General features: G+C 35.2%; 1 protein-coding gene across 2 annotated transcripts; it reads left to right on the plus strand.

Moving 5' to 3' along the window:
• The first annotated feature begins 4,322 nt into the window (after positions 1 to 4,322).
• LOC309498503 (monocarboxylate transporter 13) lies at positions 4,323 to 18,630 on the plus strand. Of its 2 annotated transcripts, XM_082169269.1 has the most exons (6): positions 4,329 to 4,430; positions 7,964 to 8,092; positions 9,023 to 9,252; positions 9,418 to 9,561; positions 13,099 to 13,875; positions 15,910 to 18,630. In XM_082169269.1, the coding sequence occupies exons 3-6, from the start codon at positions 9,051 to 9,053 to the stop codon at positions 16,095 to 16,097; spliced, it is 1,311 nt and encodes a 436-aa protein (XP_082025395.1). In that variant the 5' UTR covers positions 4,329 to 4,430; positions 7,964 to 8,092; positions 9,023 to 9,050; the 3' UTR covers positions 16,098 to 18,630. The 2 variants fall into 2 exon arrangements, with proteins under 2 accessions (XP_082025394.1, XP_082025395.1); XM_082169268.1 differs by lacking the exon at positions 7,964 to 8,092 and having other exon boundaries at positions 4,323 to 4,430.
• Positions 18,631 to 20,471: the final 1,841 nt, after the last annotated feature.

The raw sequence follows: 20,471 nt of genomic DNA on the forward strand, positions 1-20,471 counted from the left end.
GTCTATTGTTTTTCTTTGAATAAAAAATGCTAATGTGTTTCAGTCATCGCTACAGCCCAAAGTAGCCGCTAATGAGCCATTCCCCAGTGGTATATTCCCCATTAACCTCTTTGTAAAGCAATGGACATGTGGAGTACGCGCTAACGTATTGCTCTTCAGCGCCACAGTCGGTCAAACTGCTATTCACAATTATTCAAGGGATTCTATGGATAGACTATAGAAATACATTTTTGTTTTTTGTCCTCAAACAGTGTGATATTTACTTGAAGAAAGAACATGCGGTTTGTGTATTCTGATCCGTCATGCCCCTGGAGCTTTGGAATGGCAACAGTGTGGGGTGTCAAACATAGACTTGACATTATCCTCTTACCGCTGGCTGGTACCAGTTTTCACCACACCGACTGACCCTTGTGTTATTGGACCAATTTGAAAGAATGAAACTGATCTGAGTACACTACTCAGTGACTATTTTGTGACAATTGAAGCTTGTTAACATAAGCAGCATTGGCCTGTAAGCCAAACATTCTGCTTTGCTTTGTCCTTTGATTGTTTACTGAAATGTAAACAGTTCAGTCGTTTCCCACAATCCAAAGTGAGAACGACTTTTTAGTTGTATCGCTGAAATTCTGGCGTTCACATTGTGTCTTATTTGAATAACTTAAGTACAGATATTAGGATGCATTTTCATCATGATTCACTTTGCTTATAAAATCACAATTTGATTTGGATTATGATGGCAGTTTCTCTGCAGTTCCCAAATGCCCTGATTTTGGTCCTGAAACCAGCTTGGATTAGGCTCTCACTATTTAGTTCACATTTTTATGGTAACCATGGCATTCACAATGCAGAGTTTTGCTTTATTGAAGCAACCGTTGATATGCTGACAGTGTCTTCTCAGTAATTCAGGACAGTGCAGAAGACTTCATTGATGTACAGTAATTGATCTGTTCTTTCAAATTTACAAGACCTCTGTTAACTCGTATTATATATTTGTGTTATACAGATTGAGATTGTTACAGATATTGATTGCAACATGTTGACAACCAACTCATGTTTCAGAGAAATGGGTGTGGAATAACATTCCTTTATACATTCCTATGCATTAGTGAAATAAGTATTTTGATGAAAGTGCATGAGAGAATGGACATAAGTATGGCATGCCTTTTATTCCTTAAACTAAATTATTCATCTGTTTCAGTCATGTGACTTTACTCATCTGCCACATTTATGGCCATCAGTCGGGCAAAGTAATGGCAGTGAATACAAAAAAAAAGCATACCAAGACAAAAAAAAAAAAAAACATTGCCCACTGGATTTGATCCTTAAAAGGTCCCAGAAAACATTTTGCACAAACCCTACCATATCTTACATTCATGGACATTTATATATTTAATCCAATGTCCATTTTCTGGTGCTTTGTAGAAAGACATATCATAGATTTTTATATATATATATATATATACAGACTCTTTCCAAAATATTAGAATATCATGGAAAAGTTTATTTATTTCCATAATTCCATTCAAAACGTTAAACTTCCATAGATTATAGATTCCGGGCCCACAACTTAAACGATTTCAAGTATTTAGTTGAAAACGAAAACAGGAATTCAAAAAATTTGAATATTACATGAAATCACACAGTAATTACACAGTGATACCATGGTCATTGAACCAGGTTTTGGTTCTTTTGGCAGTGTGGGCAGGTGCAAATCCTGCTGGAAAATGAAGGAAGCATGAAGTGCTCTGAAAATGTCCTGGTAGACGGCTGCGTTGACTCTGGATTTAATAAAGCACAGTGGACCAAAGTCCTCTTTTCTGATGAGAGCAAATTTTGCATCTCATTTGGAAACCAAGGTCCCAGAGTCTGGAGGAAGAATGGAGAGGCACACAATCCAAGATGCTTGAAGTCCAGTGTGAAGTTTCCACAGTCTGTGTTGGTTTGGGGAGCCATGTCATCGGCTGGTGTTGGTCCACTCAACACAGTCGTCTACCAGGACATTTTCAGAGCACTTCATGCTTCCTTCAGCAGACAAGCTTTATGGAGATGCTGACTTCATTTTCCAGCAGGATTTGCACCTGCCCACACTGCCAAAATAACCAAAACCTGGTTCAATGACCATGGTATTACTGTGTAATTACTGTGTGATTTCATGTAATATTCAAATTTTTTGAAATCCTGTTTTCGTGGGTTTTATGAGCTGGAAGCCCAAATTATGTACAAATAAACAACTAAATACTGTTGAAATTGTTTAAGTTGTGGGCCCTGAATCTATAATCTATGAAAGTTTAACGTTTTGAATGGAATTATGGAAATAAATAAACTTTTCCATGATATTCTAATTTTTTGGAAAGGGTCTATATATATATAGTACTGTGCAAAAGTCTTATGTATGTTTTAAGCATTATTTATATCTTTTGCTGTAGTGTAGGAAATATCATTTTACATTTCCCAACATTCCTCTTGCCATTAATATATTAGAGAGATATTTGTGTGCACAAGGACTCTGACAACAGCCGGTATGATCTGATCTCATCATCATCGAGTCTGTCTAAGATTACATGAAGAAACAGAAAAAACTGAGACTAAATCCAGAAGAACTGTGGCAACGTTTCCAAGACGCTTGAAGAAACCGACCTGCAAAGTTACCTGAAAAACTATGTGCTATTTTACCTGGACAAAAGCTGTTTTAAACACAAAGGGTGGTCACACCAAATATTGATTTGATTTAGTTAATAGACGTTAACTGATCAATAAAATCTATTTATGACATTATTTTTGAAAGCATCCTCACTTTACAGCATTTTTACACAAGTGCCCAAAAACTTCACAGTACTGTAGATTTGCAGGTAGGTTTCTTCCAGCATCTTGAGCCATGTGTCTTCCAGCATCTTGAGCCATGTCCCCAATACCATAATATTTTGACAACCTGACAACGTGATTTAAACTTGTAAAAAGCATTCATGTCCCCAGGTGCGTTCACAGTCACACCATGTCATAATTATCGCAATATACGTGATTTTAAAAAAGCATTCATGTCCCCATAGAGCTTGTAATTACAGCTTCTAAGATTTTTCTGAGAGCTCCTACTTGGACCACGTGACAGCTGTACAGCCTGACCACTACAGATTCATTTAGGCATTGATAATGGTGTCATACAAATGCAATGCATGACTCCCAGTCCGAGTATGTGAACTGGTCCGAATATAATGTCACGTGTTGTCATCTCGAGACTGGTGTGAACGCAGCATTAATCCAATGCTAGGTTGTTAAATTTGAGCAGTTTTTAGCATATTTCACAAGTTAAATATATTCTGAAGCACAGAATATAAAATTTGAATGAGAAAATTGAAAAAGAACTCTGGTCAAAATTAGAGAATACTTTCAGGGGCCATTTACACGACAATTTCAACTAAAAACGGAAGACTTTTAATGTGTTTTGACCGTTCATTTACACGACAACTGCGTTTTGGTGGCTTGAAAACGCAACCTTTTCTTCATCAAATAGCACACATTTATGCCATGTGATTATTTTGATCTACTGCTAATGAATAATAAATATTTTACATCATTTATGTTATTTATATCATGGAGCTGTAAACTCGCATTTTAGTCAGAAAAGTTTTGATGGCATTTTCTTTTCATATTAGCCTACCTCCGTATAATGCCTATAATAATGTAGGCTATAGTGTTTCCCAACTATGTGTGCCGTGGAAAATGATCAAATTCCCCAAAAAATTTACAATAAATGCTACAAAAATGAATAGCCTATATCATCACTGTAATCATGCAAGGGTAAATAGAGAACTGGTGTTTGAGTAAGTAGCCTACAGTGTTTTCTTCTCAACAAGATTTCCACATAAATAATTGTCAGGAAGCTTAAAAAAAAAAAAAAAAAAAAAGTTTTATCTGGGGTAGGGGGCCTACCGTAATGCTGTAGCCCAGATCCTTTGGTTTTCTTAGGGCACCCCTGCCTCCCACTTGCAAGGACATCTATTCTCTGATCAAGTGTTTACTGGCGTGAGGGCAGGACAACCATTCACTCACATGAGATCAACAATGATTGCAACAATTAGCAAACAACAACAATCCAATAAATTCCAGACTGACAAAATCATTTTTCATTAAATTTTTTCTTGTTCGAGAAGCCAGTTCACTCGGATATAGGCTACAGCACAAACAAGGAAGAAAATTGTATCGAAACTTCCATTTCATGCCGCCTTTAAGGAATAAATGCTCAGCCGGCTTGCCATGGAAGCGTGTTGAGCAGGGGCGTGGCCAGTGCCATGCGAGTTTATAAATAGAGATCCGCTCACATCAGTGGCAGCATCACACACTGCTGCTACTATTGTGTTACAGACTGCGATGAACAACATGAAGAGGACCTGACAAAGTACAGGAGAGGAGAAGAGTGCGGTCGCACCATTGGTGTAAGTAATTTCCCTACCAACCATTTGTAGAGCAGATTTTATTTCAAAACGCTGACGTACAAGGACGTAGCCTACATCATTAATCCTTTATGGAGAATTATCTTGCAAAGAAAAGCAGCAACGATCTACATAGTTACACTTCGGAATAAGATGTAATACAGTATAAACAATATGTAGGGGACGCGCGTACGCTTGTTCACTATTACTCCATGCAATGAATATTTGGGTTTATTTTTGTATGTCAATTTATGTTGGCTACACTGGTGCGACCTTATATTCATGAAGAATACTCTTGTTTAATTTTTCAGTTGAATACCTTCATTCACTCTTGTCTGAATTGGTTAGTTATCGTAAACCATAAAAAACATTTTCGTTATTTGAATGAAATAAACGTTAACTGAATATATATTAAATATATATATATTTCAGCTAATTACCAATGAAACATTTCTCATTTTCGTTTAGTTAAACATGATGTGCTAAAATAACTAAAACTGAAATACAAATGAAATATAGACCAAAAAACTAATACAAAGGACAAAAATACACAACAAATTTACTAAAACTTTAATTAAAATGGAAAATATAAAAAATAAAAACTAATTTAAAATATTAATAAAAACTGTATTCCCAGACCATGTTTTGGTTCCCAGAACGTTCTTTACGTTTTCTTATTGTAGAACGTTATTCTAACGTCATTTTAAAGTTCCCCTAACGTTATTCTAACATTACTAGAACGTTCCCCTAACCGCTTTACTCTGATATCATTACCCCGCTGTAGTAATCATCCAAGCACACCCGCGTGGGTATGGAGGATGTATTGATTCCACATACGAGAATCCATGAACCGAAAAAAAAAAGAATCCATGAATCGCATTATTAGATTGTTTTCTAAGGCTGCACGATATATTAAAACAATTTAAAAATCATAATATAGCATAGCATAGTGCTATCATTTACAAACCTACACTAACACAGGACTAACACACACTTAAGTGCGATCTTTTTCATCGTGATTTCAAAATAAAAGTTTAAACCCTCGCTCCGCATTGAACTTAATGCTTTTATCGTAAAAAAGAAAAAAGTGGCCAAATATTAAAGATTAATTGAACATTTCAATTAAAGGCTGTTCAATAAATAATGTTATTTTATATGCCGTACTTGGTATTAAGAAATGTCATAGAATATCGTATGGCTGGAAAAAAAGGCTCTCAGCCAATCAGATTCTGCTGTGTGATTATTGCTCATTTATTTAATAAAGAGATCGATAAACGAATGTCAGGCAGCCAATAAAACGAAATTACCGTTATTTTTTAAATAGTGCGCGTAGTAAATGAAGATATAAATAAACCCACAAATTTATGATGTGCTTTTTTTCACTGTGCTTTTCACATGCTTAAACCTTAACACAAAGTTGTATTTATCTGATCATTATAACATGTTTTGATTGATCTCATTTCTGCTTCATTTGATTAAATCTGTACTAAACTAATTTCAGAGATCTGTATAGGTCATCACACAAAAACATCTGAGACGTTTTAATTGGCAGGTTAGTTACATGGTTATAAAATAATAACCTAAAAATAACCATTAGGGAACGTTCTGTATAAGTTAATGTTAGGTTATTTAAAAATAACCTTACTGCAATGTTCTAGGAACATTATATTATTTGTATAAAACAATAACCATTAGGGAACATTCTGTATGAGTTATTTTTAGGTTATAGCAGCTATCACCCTGTAGTCAAAGACTGGTTACCCACTGAAGCTGAGCAGGTTTGAGCCTGGATGGGAGACCTCCTGTAAAACTGGTAAAACTGTTACTGCTGGAAGAGGTGTTAGTGAGGCCAGCTGGGGGTACTCACCCTCTGTTCTGTGTGGGTCTTAACACCCCAGTATAGTGATGGGGACACTATACTGTCAAAAACCACCGTCCTTCGGATGAGACGTTAAATCGGGGTCCTGACTCTTATGTGGGCTCACAAAATACCAGGATATCCTTTCGAAAAAGAGTAGGGGTGTATCTCCGACATTCTGGCCAAATTTTCCTATTGTCCTCCTAATCATCCCCATATAGACTGATTGTCTTCTCTCCACCAATAAGCTGGTGTGTGGTGGGCGTTCTGGCACAATATGGCTGCCGTCATGTCATCCAGGTGGATGCTGCACATTGGTGGTGGTTGAGGAGGTTTCCCCTTCCATATAAAGCTCTTTGAATGCAGAGAAAAGAACAAAATGTAACAAATTATTGTAATATTATTATAATCCCTGCAATTAAATGTTATTTTATTAAAAAATAAAATAAAAAAAACGTTATTTGGTTCCCCCCAAAAAATGACCAAACAGGAACCAAATACTAAAGTTAGGGGAACATTGTGTTTGCTGGGTTAGTAGTAGATAATAAAAAAAACACTGGTCTGAATGTAGGTCAGTGTGGGTTTTAATGTGTCCACTACAGCGAAAAAAAGATCAAATAACTCACTTTGTGTCCTGTTATATTAATATGGAGCTTATGGATTTTTTTCCCTGTGATTTTTCAATAGTGTCGTGTAATTCCAGTGCACTTCTAAATACAAAACGAATGGTTTACAATAGTGATAAGTGAAAATTGGCAGTTATTCTCTAGATTGTGAATTACTGCAGAACAGTTTATTGCATGATTTAATCATTGTTGTAAATGTTAAAATTATAATTTTTCATAAAATTAATTCACTGTAAATGTCATCATTTTGCCACTGTTGCATAATTCTTCTATGAAATCTGGAATCGCTAAAAGCAGTTCTACCAATTTCATGAGTTCACATTTGACACAGTGACTCAACGTGCAGCAATATGCTGATTCAGACAGGTTCCTGTCAGGCTGGATGTACACAACAGGAGTGCAGACGCATGATGAAACATGGAAATTTTGCCCGTAAACCTCAGGAGTGCCTGTATTTACACTTACACCCAAACCTATAGACATTACATAATATAGGAGCAGTCTGCATTACCACAGATTCATACAGTAATTGAGTGGATTAGGACAGGATTCTATCAGCGGGGAAGCAAGAGTTTTTGAAAGGTGACAATGGTCACATGAATGGCATAGTAGGTGGTTAGCAGCTTTTTGGATTGCAGGACATCAGGCTGTTCTGTACTGGAGGTTGCTGACAGTTTGATAGCTTCTTTAATACGTCAAGCTGTAGCCTAATATGGGTGATGGAACAAGTCAAGGACAAGGCTGTCATGAACTGTACTGTAACATGAGTATGTTTGCCTGCTGCTAGTGGTGCTGAGTCAATGGCAATAAAGGACTGGCTTAGTCAGTGATCGCAGCAGGGCTGGGCAGTTGAGCAGGCATTGTGGGTAATTTGTTGACGCACACGATCTTATGATTTTTGGCACTTGCTACAGATTTCCACTGTGAACGATTGTTCCTGTTAGGTCGGTCTTGGTTACTGCTTGTGCTTCTTGGTGCTGAGTTGATTGCCATTTTTTAAAATGACTTTTGAAGAAGTGTAACAGCTGGAATTTATTTGATTATTCCTACAGTACATCTGAAAAATCTAAAGATTCTGGGCATCAGCTACAAAGACCATGTGACCAACGAGGAAGTGTGCAATACTGCGTACTGGGCCAAATGAACAACTACTGGTAACAGTCAAAAGAAGGAAATTGAAGGTACAAGAAGGAGATGTAGACCGAGGACAAAGTAGGCAGACAATATGAAATAATGGAATGGGCCTGACTTTGCTAAGACACAAGTCCTGGCCAAGAACCACCAGAATGGAACAAGCTGTCTAAGTGTGCATCTGCTGTGGTGCCCTGACCATCCAATGGATTATGGGAAAAGTTTAATGCAATTATTTATTTATTTTGGTCACAACATGCTAAATGACACTCTGTGTGGAACAGGCTGCAGAAGTGCTGACAGAGATGCATTCATCACAACATTCTAAAATAATTTCTTTCAAATAATTTGTTGCATTTTTTAAATTGTATATACCAGGGGTCAGCAACCTTATGGCACGTGGAGGGATAATCACAGAATGGTTTGTCGGATCTGCTCGCTAGTAAAACACTCTAATAGTAAATGCATACGCCTCTTTTTAGCTAATTTGTCAAGAGTTCGTGATTATCCCTCCGTGTGGCAATGTTGGCACGTTTGAAGAAATGTTAATGAAGAAATGTCCACAAAAATATCAAAACGTTCAAAAATCCTATAGACGTTTTTAGGCCAAAAAAAAGAAGACTAAATTGTTTTGGTAAGCTGGTAAATAAAAGTGAAATAAAGTATATTTTTGATGAAATTTTGATTAATGAAAAACTTAAACTTAAAAAAAAACTTGAATTAAAAGATAATTTTAAATGTTGCCTTGGCACTGCAGCTAACTGAAATAAGTCGAAGTATGAAAATGACTTAAACTGAAAAAAATTAAGGCTAAATGGAAATATTACATAACCTAAAAAATGGACAGAAGTATATGATAAAATTGAACTCAAAATGGATCATGTAAAAATAAATACTATATAATTTTTTTTTTTATAAATACTATAATAGTATAATGTCAATATACGCCTATGTTGAAATTATTTAACATTCTTTTACAGAAGGTGGGAAGTGATTGTCGGATTCAGCATGGAGAGGTATTTGTCCACCCCACCGGATGGAGGCTATGGCTGGGTTGTGGTGACCTCGGCCTTCTTCATCATGGGCCTCACTGCTGCTGTTCACAAGAACTTTGGCTTGTTTTTCCTTGAAATCCAAAATCACTACAGTGTCCTTACTAGTACTACCTCATGGATGACCTCAACCACCATTGCTGTGTTTCATTTGGGAGGTGAGAATTTTTTTTCCCTTATTGTTATCCACCGAAATTGTATGAATTGTCTCAGAACCACTATTTAAAAAAAAAAACGTTTTAAACTGACATTTCATGATCACACCCAAGTAAGCACCAGACCTGCATAGTGAGAGGTGTTTTCTTTTTGTTCCCTCTGTTTAGCTCCTCTTGCCAGTGCTCTCAGTATGCACCTGTCCCAGCGCACTGTTATCATGGTCGGAGGGCTTCTGGCTGCCTCAGGAATGATTATCGCCTCTTTGGGCCTCAGTCTGCCTTGGATGTATCTGTCTGTGGGTATACTGCAAGGTAAATTTAGTTTACTCTTTATGTAGTTTAGTTTTAATTATGTAATGCTGGAATTTTAAGCACATAATCCTCTTTTTAACGTGTATAAAGGCTGGAATACACTACATAACTTTAAAAATCTTAACAGATTGAACACCAGGTACTTGCTGAGTAAAACTGGTCATCATACACGAAAGTCTGATAGTATGTGAACCTCATTTAGTCATTTAAAGTCGTTCCGCACACAACAAACTCAACATGAACCTTGTGAAATGAAAACGGGTGAAACTAAATTGTGCTCTAAAATCGTTTTTGATATCTAGTTTGATATCCTCCGACAGGATGGATTTATAGTCTGAAGCTGAAAAAGTCTGTGTTACACTCTGACGTTTGACAACTATTCTCCTCTAGACTGCAAATCGGAGCAAAAGTCTTTGTAGTGTGTAACAGTGGCAACATTAACATTACATTAAGGCAACATGCTATCACACACTCTAAGAAGAAAAGATTCTATATAGAACCTGTCGTAGATTTTTCCCTAATCCTAACTAAGTCCTATCTCATCTGACCTAAGTCTACCGGGGACGTCTCCAATCGACGATCCCTAACGTCTCCAATCGACGCTTAATAAATACCTGGGCCGTCTCCAATCGACGCTTAATATATAGTCTATGGCAAGCCGTTTTAGCTTAAATTGTACCCAGCGTTACTCGTCGTAATTGCATTTTTACTAGTAAGAATTCAATTAGAGAGCTCTACAATTCAATTCTTACTAGTAGCAATTACAATTAGAGAGCTCTCCAATTCAATTACTACTAGTAAGAATTACAATTACAGAGCTCTCTAATTCAGTTCTTACTAGTAACAATTCCAATTAGAGAGCTCTACAAATGAATTTTTACAAGTCATATGTCTCCATTGACTTCCATTCATTTTTAATTACGGAGCTGTACAATTGAATTGTTACTAGTAAGAATGCAATTGCAGAGCTCTTTAATTCAATTCTTACTAGTAACAATTTAAATAGAGAGCTCTCTAATCCAATTATTACTAGTAACAATTCCAATTAGAGAGCTCTCTAATTCAGTTGTTACTAGTAAGAATGTAATTGCAGAGCTCTTTAATTCAATTACAGAGCTCTGCAATTATACATATCTTTTAATTCATATTTTTACTAGTAAGAATTTAATTAGAGAGCTCTCTAATTGTAATTGTTACTAGTAATAATTGAATTAGAGAGCTCTCTAATTGTAATTCTTACTAGTAACAATTCAATTGCTCCGTAATTAAAAATTAATGGAAGTCAATGGAGACATAATATGGCAAGCTTCCCTAACTAGCTTTCTTCCTGCGCAGGAATAATTGACAAACAGACCTTAGCAAATGTCCTTTAAATGCTTTAATTATGGCCGGAGGATCTCTCGAGCAGTTCTCAGAGAATCTCCCCCAAGAAGAAGCAAGGCTGGAGGATCTCAGACAAATTCCACTGAGAATCCCTCCAGCTAACTCGAATACAACAGTTTTTATAGAATAGGGAGGTATGACAAAAATGTCATGCTGCATTATTTACATAATTTCCCCACAATTTGATTGGTTTTCATAGACAAACCCTTCTGTTACCAGGTAAAGCAAACTTTGTTTTAATGATTACTTCATTGTTAATCACAATGTTCAAATTTAGTCATCAGTCTAGTTTCAATTCCCAAATTTGTTATTTATACACTCACACAACCAAAGTAAAAGGGGTATGGCAACACAACATACAACATTCAAAAACACAGGACAGAACGTTTTAATACATTTTGTTTCAAAGTGTTATCATGTTAGGCCTGAAAAAGGAAGTAAGGTTAGATGTTAGAGACATGGTTAGTTTAATATATAGTTTACTATTTTATCTATTAAAAATCCACCACAAACCTTACAGGGTTCCGTCAGGTGCTTTATATACTGTAGAACCTTTTAGGGTTTCCCATAAGGGGATCATTTTATGGATTTTGTTTTAATACATTTTTTATTTTAATTCAATTTTATGAATTAACTGCTCATAAACATACTTTATCACTAATTTTTTTTAAATAACTCATTAAACATGGAAGGTTTATGCAATCATTTAAGACCTCAGTATATAGAATCTTTTTGGCATAAAGGGTTCTTTAAAACTTCATCAAAAACCCTAGGGTTCTATATAGAACTCCATTGAACCTTTATTTCTAAGAGTGTAGTGTTATATTAATTCTGCAAAATGAAGATACATGCATTATCCAAACTGTGCATAATATGCGCATTTTCTTACATTACCCAAAAACCAAACCATAGTTCACTACTGTTTCACAATGCAATGCCTTCTGTTTTCGGCTTATAAGATGGTCTAAGGATGATGGCAGTAGGTCATGGTCAGACTCAGGTACACCACTGTTTTATGTGATGAATGTTGTGCACTGTTACCATGTTTAAATATATACCATTTGATGTACAGTATAGGATAGACTGAAGTAGTAGGCTATGTGTTATATGCACTAAGTCTGTAAACAAACTAGGTGAGGGTAAGAGACACTAATCTAGAAATAAACATTGATGTACACAGTATTTACTTAGTCTTCTACAGTATGAAAGAAATACGGTATGCAAGGGCCATTTTGACAAATAAAATGATCAATATTTTTTGTTAAAATAGTTAAATGTAAATTGATAAATCATGTTTAAATGCAAGTTATTATTCATGTATATAATGTATTATTTTATTATTACATCTATAACATTTAAACATTTACGTAAACAGTCAATTTGTAAAGTGTCATTGTAAAGAGTTTATTTATACTACCATTCAAAAGTTTTGTGTCGGTAAGATTTTTTATTAGAATTAATACTTTTATTTAGCAAGGAAGTATTACATTGATCAAAAGTGACAGTAAAAACATTTACATTGTTACCAAAATGTTCTATTTCAATAAATGCAGTTCTTTTGAAGTTTCTACATCACAGAATCTTTAAAAAATGTATCATGGTTTCCACAAAAATATTGAGCAGTACAACTGTTTTCAACATTGATAATGATATGAAATGTTTTTTGAGCAGCAAATCAGCATATTAGAATGATTTCTGAAGGATCATGTGACACTGAAGACTGGAGTAATGATGCTGAAAATCATTTATATATATATATATAAGTTTTTTTTGTTTTTTTTTTACTGTATTTTTTAAATAAACACAGCCTTGGTGAGCATAAGAGACCTTTCAAAAACATTAAAATAATCGGACCGACCCCAAACTTTTGATTGTTTGTGTAAAAAAAAGTACTATAATTGTCAAATAAACAGATTTATTTAAAACCATTTAAATAATAAATAAGTTTAAATGTTATAGATGTAGTAATAAAGTCATACATTATATGTATGAATAATAATAATTTGCATTTTAACATGACATAATGTTTTTTGGTTTTTTTTACATTTAACTAAATTAAATGGTTAAATCTTTGTCTACTGATTTATTTACAATCCTCCATAAATGTCTAGTGATAATTTAATTTGAGTGTGTTTTTGTGTGTATGTGATCTAGGACTTGGAGTCTCATTTTCTTGGATTCCAGCCAACAGCATGGTCAGCCATTACTTCAAACGCTGGCGCCCCATTGCCTATTCGATTGCTAGTTCTGGAGAGTGTGTCTTTGCAATGGGGTTCAGCCCATTTTTCCAGTGGCTTATCAACAGCTATTCATGGCAGGGGTCTCTACTCATCATCGGCGGTCTTCAGCTGAATCTGTGTGTGTGTGGTGCTCTGATGAAGCCCCTTCAAGCTGCACAAACCTCTATCCAAGGCAAACTTGTGCTGGACTTAAAAGATGAAAGCAGGACATCAAGAAAAGGCACATTCCAGTGGGATCTCATTCAGAGGCCTGAGCTGCTGCTATATATTGGGTTTGCCATCTTGGCTGCGGCGGGTTTCTTCATCCCACCTTTGTTTCTGGTGCCGTATGCCAACAGTTTGGGCATGGGGCAGTACTGGGCCGCCTCCGTTCTGTCAGTGCTGGCATTGGCGGACCTGTTTGGCAGACTGGCGTGCGGTTGGCTGGCTAACCTGCGGCTCGTGAGAAACCTGCAGCTGTTGACTATGGTGGTCACTGCACTGGGGGTGGTGCTGTTCCTGCTGCCCATTGCACAGAGCTACTGGACCATCCTGGTCTTCTGCTCGTTCTATGGCTTCCTGTTCGGCTGTGTGGTGGCCATCCATGTGACGAGTATCGTGGATATTGTTGGACTGGATGGGTTTGATAGCTCTCTAGGGCTCTTCATGCTGTTCCGGAGCTCTGGGGGATTTGTGGGTCCACCTGCTGCAGGTCAGTGCTTGTCTTTAAAGGGTTAGTTCACCCAAAAATGAAAAATCTGTCATTCATTACTCACCCTCATGTCGTTCCAAAGCTGTAAGACCTTAGTTCATCTTCAGAACACAAATGAAGATATTTTTTGATGACATCCGAGAGCTTTCTGAACCCCCCATTGACTGCAACGTTATTACCACTTTCAAGGACAGGAAAGGTAACCTTAATGTTATGAAGCGACGAGAATCCCATTTGTACGCAAACCCCCCCAAAATAACAACTTTACAACGTGAATAGCTTCAGAGACTGACACGGAAGAGAAGAAATTGAATAAAGTCGCTATTTTGGGGTTTTTTGAGCACACAAAATATTCTTGTAGCTTTATAACATTAAGGTTGAACCTCTGTAGTCACATGGACTGTTGTCTGTTTAGACATTTCAACAATATTAGTTTTTAAAAGGGATTGTTCTCCCAAAAATTCTGTCATTATTTCTTCTGTGGAACATAAAAGAAGATATAGAAAGTCATACAGAAGAATGAAAGAAGGTTTGGAATGACATGAGGGCGAGTAAATGATGGCAGAGTTTTCTTTTCCTTTTTGTGAACTTTGACCTTTCAATAATTTAACCATCATTTATTTACTTTCATTATTTAGAAGTTATTTGCTTATTTTATGTATTAAAGGTGTTAAAATTCATTAATGCATTGCGAGTTTAATAATTTATTATAAGTATTAGAATAATACCTGTATTTTATATATATATATATATATATTTCTTTAAAAATTGTTTTAAAAAAAACATAAAAAAAAACATGAATGTTACACCTGCTGTAGTGTTTTTGTCAGTTTGTGACTTCAGCCTATTTTAAAAATAATTCATAACAAAATAATTCTTCTTTTGCAAGTCACTTTGAATAAAAGTGCCTGCTAAATGCATAAATGTAAATCTAATGATCTGAATCAAATCTGATTGTGAACAAATTTCATGATAATGAATGTAGTACAAATCATCATGAAATTGAATCATTGTCAGAGCAAGTACAGTAGTCAACATTTGAAGTGGATCAAAAAAGTTCATCAAACTTGTCCTAAGACAAGAACAGGTATTGTTCAAAGTATAACTTTGATGAAAGGTTTTGATCCACTTCAAATGTCGACTACTGTATGTATGCCTCTATTATCGGCACATGTCAGATTTGTAAAATTTCATATTTAAGTTGGTCTAAATTGGTCTTTTTTTTATTTTATTTTTTAATTTATGTGAATAATATTATTTAAATAGTGGCCCCCTCTCAAGTTTTCATATTTTGACTGTTTAAACAGAGACAGACATACTGTGCTTTTTATGCAAATCTTCATTTTGCATTGTGTACAGTAGATACATTTTGACATTTGATCAAATGTGAACATAAGTCTGTTTGCCAATTTTCCTGCATAATCTTTCTGAACCAAAAACAATCTTAAAGTTAAATTGGTTAAATAAGTGTAATAATTGTACCTCTCCTATAGTGTACCTCACTATAGACCTTATTCACAGCAGTGCCATCTTTGAATGAAAGCGAGGCTGTAAGGGACAGACATGCATCTCTTCAGTTGTTTGTGCTGTTATTTAATGTGTTTTTGGATTTCGAAACCCTGCAAAAACATCTTCGACATTTCTGCAGACAAAAAACTCCAAACAACATGAGCAGTGGAAAATTATAAGTGATAGGAGTTTTATACAGCGTTTTATAGCGGATGCCATTGAAAACACGTTACATGTATTCCTCACAGCCTCTCTTTCATACCCGTCATGGCGCAGCTCATGGTCAACAAATACAGCATGACGAGCCTATTTAGTAGGTGTGCATTTGTTGACAGCCATTAATCTCTATTATGTCATAAAGGATCTTATGTTGCGAGGTGTTTTGCACTCCAGAAAAAGGTTTGCGTATGTTTTCATGGCGGTGCTTTAGTAGGGAGGATACAGACACTGCTAACAGCAGGCTTTCTCTATGTCTCATACCTGCTCATACCTGTCTCATGTTTCTTTTGTGTATCTGTGTCACAGGCTGGCTGGTGGACTGGACTCATGACTTCGGTGCTGCTTTCTACTTTTCTGGCGTCTGCCTTGTTTTGTCTGGGGTTTTTGTGGTTCTTGTTGACAGGCTGGTGGAGAAGAAAAAATCCAAACTACCAGATATATGTACTGAGACTACAGATCATCCCATGCATAAATCGGACATTGCAGATGTTTAAAAGCCATTGATGATACCAGTGTTTACCAGTGTTTTACTTTTTTTATTTTTTTTGTAACACTTTATTTTACAGTGTCCTTGTTACATATGTTATATGTACTAACCATAGTATTAACTGTAAATTAGGCATAATTACATGCAACTAACCCTCAACCAAATCCTAATCCTACCCTAACCCGATAGTAAGTACATATTGTTGCTTAATATTACGCAGTAAATATAAAATTACACTGTAACAACGACACCTTAAAATAAAGTGTAACCTTTTTTTTATATGAACTTTGATCTATTTAAAGCCATATTGTGTTAATGTTTTTACCTTTCAAAAAGGCTGCAGGCTTTTTATTATCTCAACCTCTCACCCCATAACTTCCAAGCAGAGATATTAGTTTAAGACTGTGGCATCATTGCCACGTTTAAAGCCACTACTTGTTCGCAAACAATAACAACGACTGAGAACCGTGCAATTCAGAACCTGTTTTTGGCCTTAGAAATAATCAAAGAAGCACTGAGTGCAGATGAAGCTGATTATTTCATCATGTATGAACGGAACAAGCATTAAGTGAGATATATGATGATTTTACAGTATCTGAAAGCAATATATTATAATTTCTCTGTTTGTTGTGTGCATACATGCTAAGTAATATGTGAAACTGCAAATGATATATGCATATAAGCTGCATACAGTGGCTCCAAAAAGTAAACTAGCATCCGCAAACAAATGATTTTCATTTCTGACAACTTACTGGCCTCAAGGTGATTTTTTTTTTAATGGCTTTTTAAAAAAAACAATTTATTTGTTTTATTTAAATTATAACAAACTTCTTTCTCTGAAATGTTTTGCTTTAAATGTTTACTGCCTATGTATTTAAAATAAATATCACTTGGTTTCATATGTTAAGTGTTATTTTATTAAAATTGATATAGCATTATAGTTTTTGTAAATATTATAAATGAGATTTTATTTTTATATTTTCAATTTTAATTATGTTTTTTGTGCGTTTTTGTCATTTTCCTTTTGTCTATAGTTTTTTTTTTAAGTTTTAGTTTATTAGTTTAAACTAAATTAATGAGAACTGTCGCAATTACATTCAATGTAATTGAGTGTCTGAATACATTTTGGGGCCACTGTACTTCAGAAACCCACAAAGATTTAAGCAACAAAATCAGAATAATACATGGTATTTGAGCAGCTGTTGAACAAGTGGGCTATGCCTTATATTTCATTGTCTTTCATGTCTTGTGTTTCACTGTATAATACCACATTGCTGAGCTGGTAGGGCAGTTCCTGTCTGTCCTGAATATGTTGTATAAATTATGTGTGTACTGTACATGCTCACTCACACTCACACACACAGGACTTTGGAATCACAAAGATGCCTTAGTAATGTTGAAATCTGCTTAAATGAGCAAAAGAGTTTTACAAAGAATTTGCCAACTTTAACCTTAAAATAAGAGCAGCCATCCCCCCCAAAACATTTTTTATGAACTAATGTTCCTCTGAATCAGCAGAATCATGTTCAGGTTGATATAAACACACTTTTGACTATTTATATCACAACCAGTGAGTGATACTAGCATTACAAGTAACTTGAGTACATAATACACATTACGTAATCAGATTACTTTTTTAAAGGTAAAGAGTAAAGTAACACATTTTATGTGTTTAATGACCTCTACTGCATTTCCTTCATCCTGAGGCTTATTCGTTACACTTTTGGTGTGAAACGAACTTTAAATTAGCCAAAAATAGAACCTTTTTTGTTGTTGTTGTTGTTAAAAAACATACAAGAAAGCCCAGCCCAGGTGAGAAAAAGTAACCCAAAAGTAATGTAATGGATTACTTTCCCTAATTAGTTACTTTTTTAGGGAATAATGCAATATTGTAATGTGCCTGTAGAATCATGGCACCTGTAGAATCACCTGTAGAATCATGCTATGCAATTTAATTTGACGTCATATGCATATCTTAGTCTTTTGGTACTTCCCCAAATGCACATTCTCTTTCCGAAGATAAATAGAGAAACTTTTTTTTTTTTTTTTTACTTTGATTTATTGAGCAATAATGTCTTGGTTTGTAGAAATGGATTTGTCATTTTATAAGCAGAGTTTGAATGTGGTGATGACAAGACTTGATTTTTTCCTTAATTGCAAGTGACAATCAGGGAAATAATAATAATGTTGGTTAATCCGATCAGATTTATTTCTGTACATCAGAATTAGAGCTACAGGATCTGTGTCATTCGTTCAGCCTTCGAGTTTTATTATATGCAATAATTATACTGTTGACAAGCACTTATTTTTTTATATTCAGGGGCATTTGAATATCTAATTTGGCATTTGCCTTCATACAAAGCATTTTTAATATTTTTTTTATTTATTTTTTTTAATATGTAATCTCCAAGCACCTGTAAGCACCACCAAATTGTACCTAGCCTACTCAACACTGCCACGCATGTTAACTATAATGTAAAGTCTACTAAAGACACACAGATTAAAACAAGGGTTTGTTTTTTGATAATTTTACCCCCCCCCCCCAAAAAAAAGATGAACTAAGAATAATGTCCTAAATCGTTTGTGAGACCAGTGATCACATCCCATCAGGCATCAGCTTGTATTCTCCACATGTGTACACAGTGGATATGGACAGATCGTCTCGGTGTCCCATCACCAGGTGGCAGTATGACCACAGTAGAAGAAGCATGTGTTGTAGTGTTGATTTTGTGATATACAATAAATATATATATTTTCACTGTTTTTGTACACGTTTCTGACTAATTAATGTGTGAAGTTTTTGTCTATTAGTAAAATAATAATAATTAAAATTCTGTCATCATTTACTCTTCCTCTGTATGACGTTGGTTTTGGTTCTGGTCTTTCAACACAAAAGGAGATATAGGCCTATAGTGAAATTTTACTGACCAGGGGGTGTCAAGCAAGAAAAGTACTATGAGGAACTCAATTTAAACGGATTTGGACGTGACTAGGCATGAATGACAAGTAGGCTATGTTTATTTTTGGTGAACTATTCCTTTAATTAATACCTACGAAAATCTACACAAAGTTCACCCAATGTGAAAAGACATCATTTACCATTTCATATCATTTACTCACCCTCATGTCATCCCAAATACTCCAGAAACCAGGTAAATGTGACATAGCCTACAGGGTATCTCATCCTTCCCTCGCGAAGCCCCAAAATTACACTTAATTATTTTTATTTTTATTAATTTTTTTGTCTAGAAAGCTTATTTTATTTCATTTTGATACTATTTCTTAATGCAATTTTGTTTTTACCTTTAAATTACTAGATTTGATAAATAAATAAATAAATAAATAAATAAATAGTAGCCTAGGCTAGGCTAATTTAAGCACATTCCTCTCATTCTTTCAAATTAAATTCAAAACAACTCACAATTTCATGCATTAACCTTTTAATTCAGCTCAAAATATCTTACATTGGATGTTTTTGCCGACCTCTTGTGGAAAAATAGAATAATAACATATTTCATGACTCTAGCCACTAGATGGCCTTATATCTCTGTGGAGCAAATGAGCTGTTCCGCTGGGTCCTAAAGTCAGTTTTTTTCTTCCGTATGCATTCAGATATTTTTTTACAGTCTAGATATATGAATATGATATGTAGATAGATATGTAGACATTATATATATATATATATATTTTTTTTTTGGTAAAGTTTTAGCATTTTTATGCTTTAGGTTTTTCAATGTGTACTGAAGCATACCGTGCATTCCATTCATTCCTATGGGGGTCAACATTTTTTTTTTTTTTTTCACTTCAAACAAACAAAGTCAATGTACAGTCAGAATTGCAATATATACAAAATGAAGAAAACAAAAACAAGCAAACAAACAAAACAAAAAACAGACAGCCAGGGGAGGCTAAACATTATATAAAAATATCAAAGGATCTATGGGGGTCAAATACGCTCTATGTACGAACGCTGCTGACGTATTTCCGGTACGATCTCAGCCAGCGTCTTTACTTCCGCATAGCGCGTTCTATCGTGAAGTGTACTAGCGGCAGAACTTTCATAAAATGTATTTTATCAGAAACGGAGACAACGATTTTAGAAACCAATTCGCTGGTCAAATTTTGCATGATTTGAGAGAATACTCACCCTCAAAGTTGTCGATGTAGCTCGAAATAGCCCTTCTCTTTCTTACTCTTAGGTGTGACAGCTAACTGCCTCACAATATTGTTAACATCATTCACGTTTACTACTGGAAGTTCTTGAATTTACCATTATCTCCACCGAATGCAAAAGCGGCCTCCGACGCAGCATCGGATGTAACTGGGCGGGCTGAGACAAAACACGGAAGCGATCGTGCATAGAGCCTATTGACCCGCAAGG

The sequence above is a fragment of the Leuciscus leuciscus genome, assembly GCF_965113295.1.
Source record: "Leuciscus leuciscus genome assembly, chromosome: 5".
Classification (NCBI taxonomy): domain Eukaryota; kingdom Metazoa; phylum Chordata; class Actinopteri; order Cypriniformes; family Leuciscidae; genus Leuciscus; species Leuciscus leuciscus.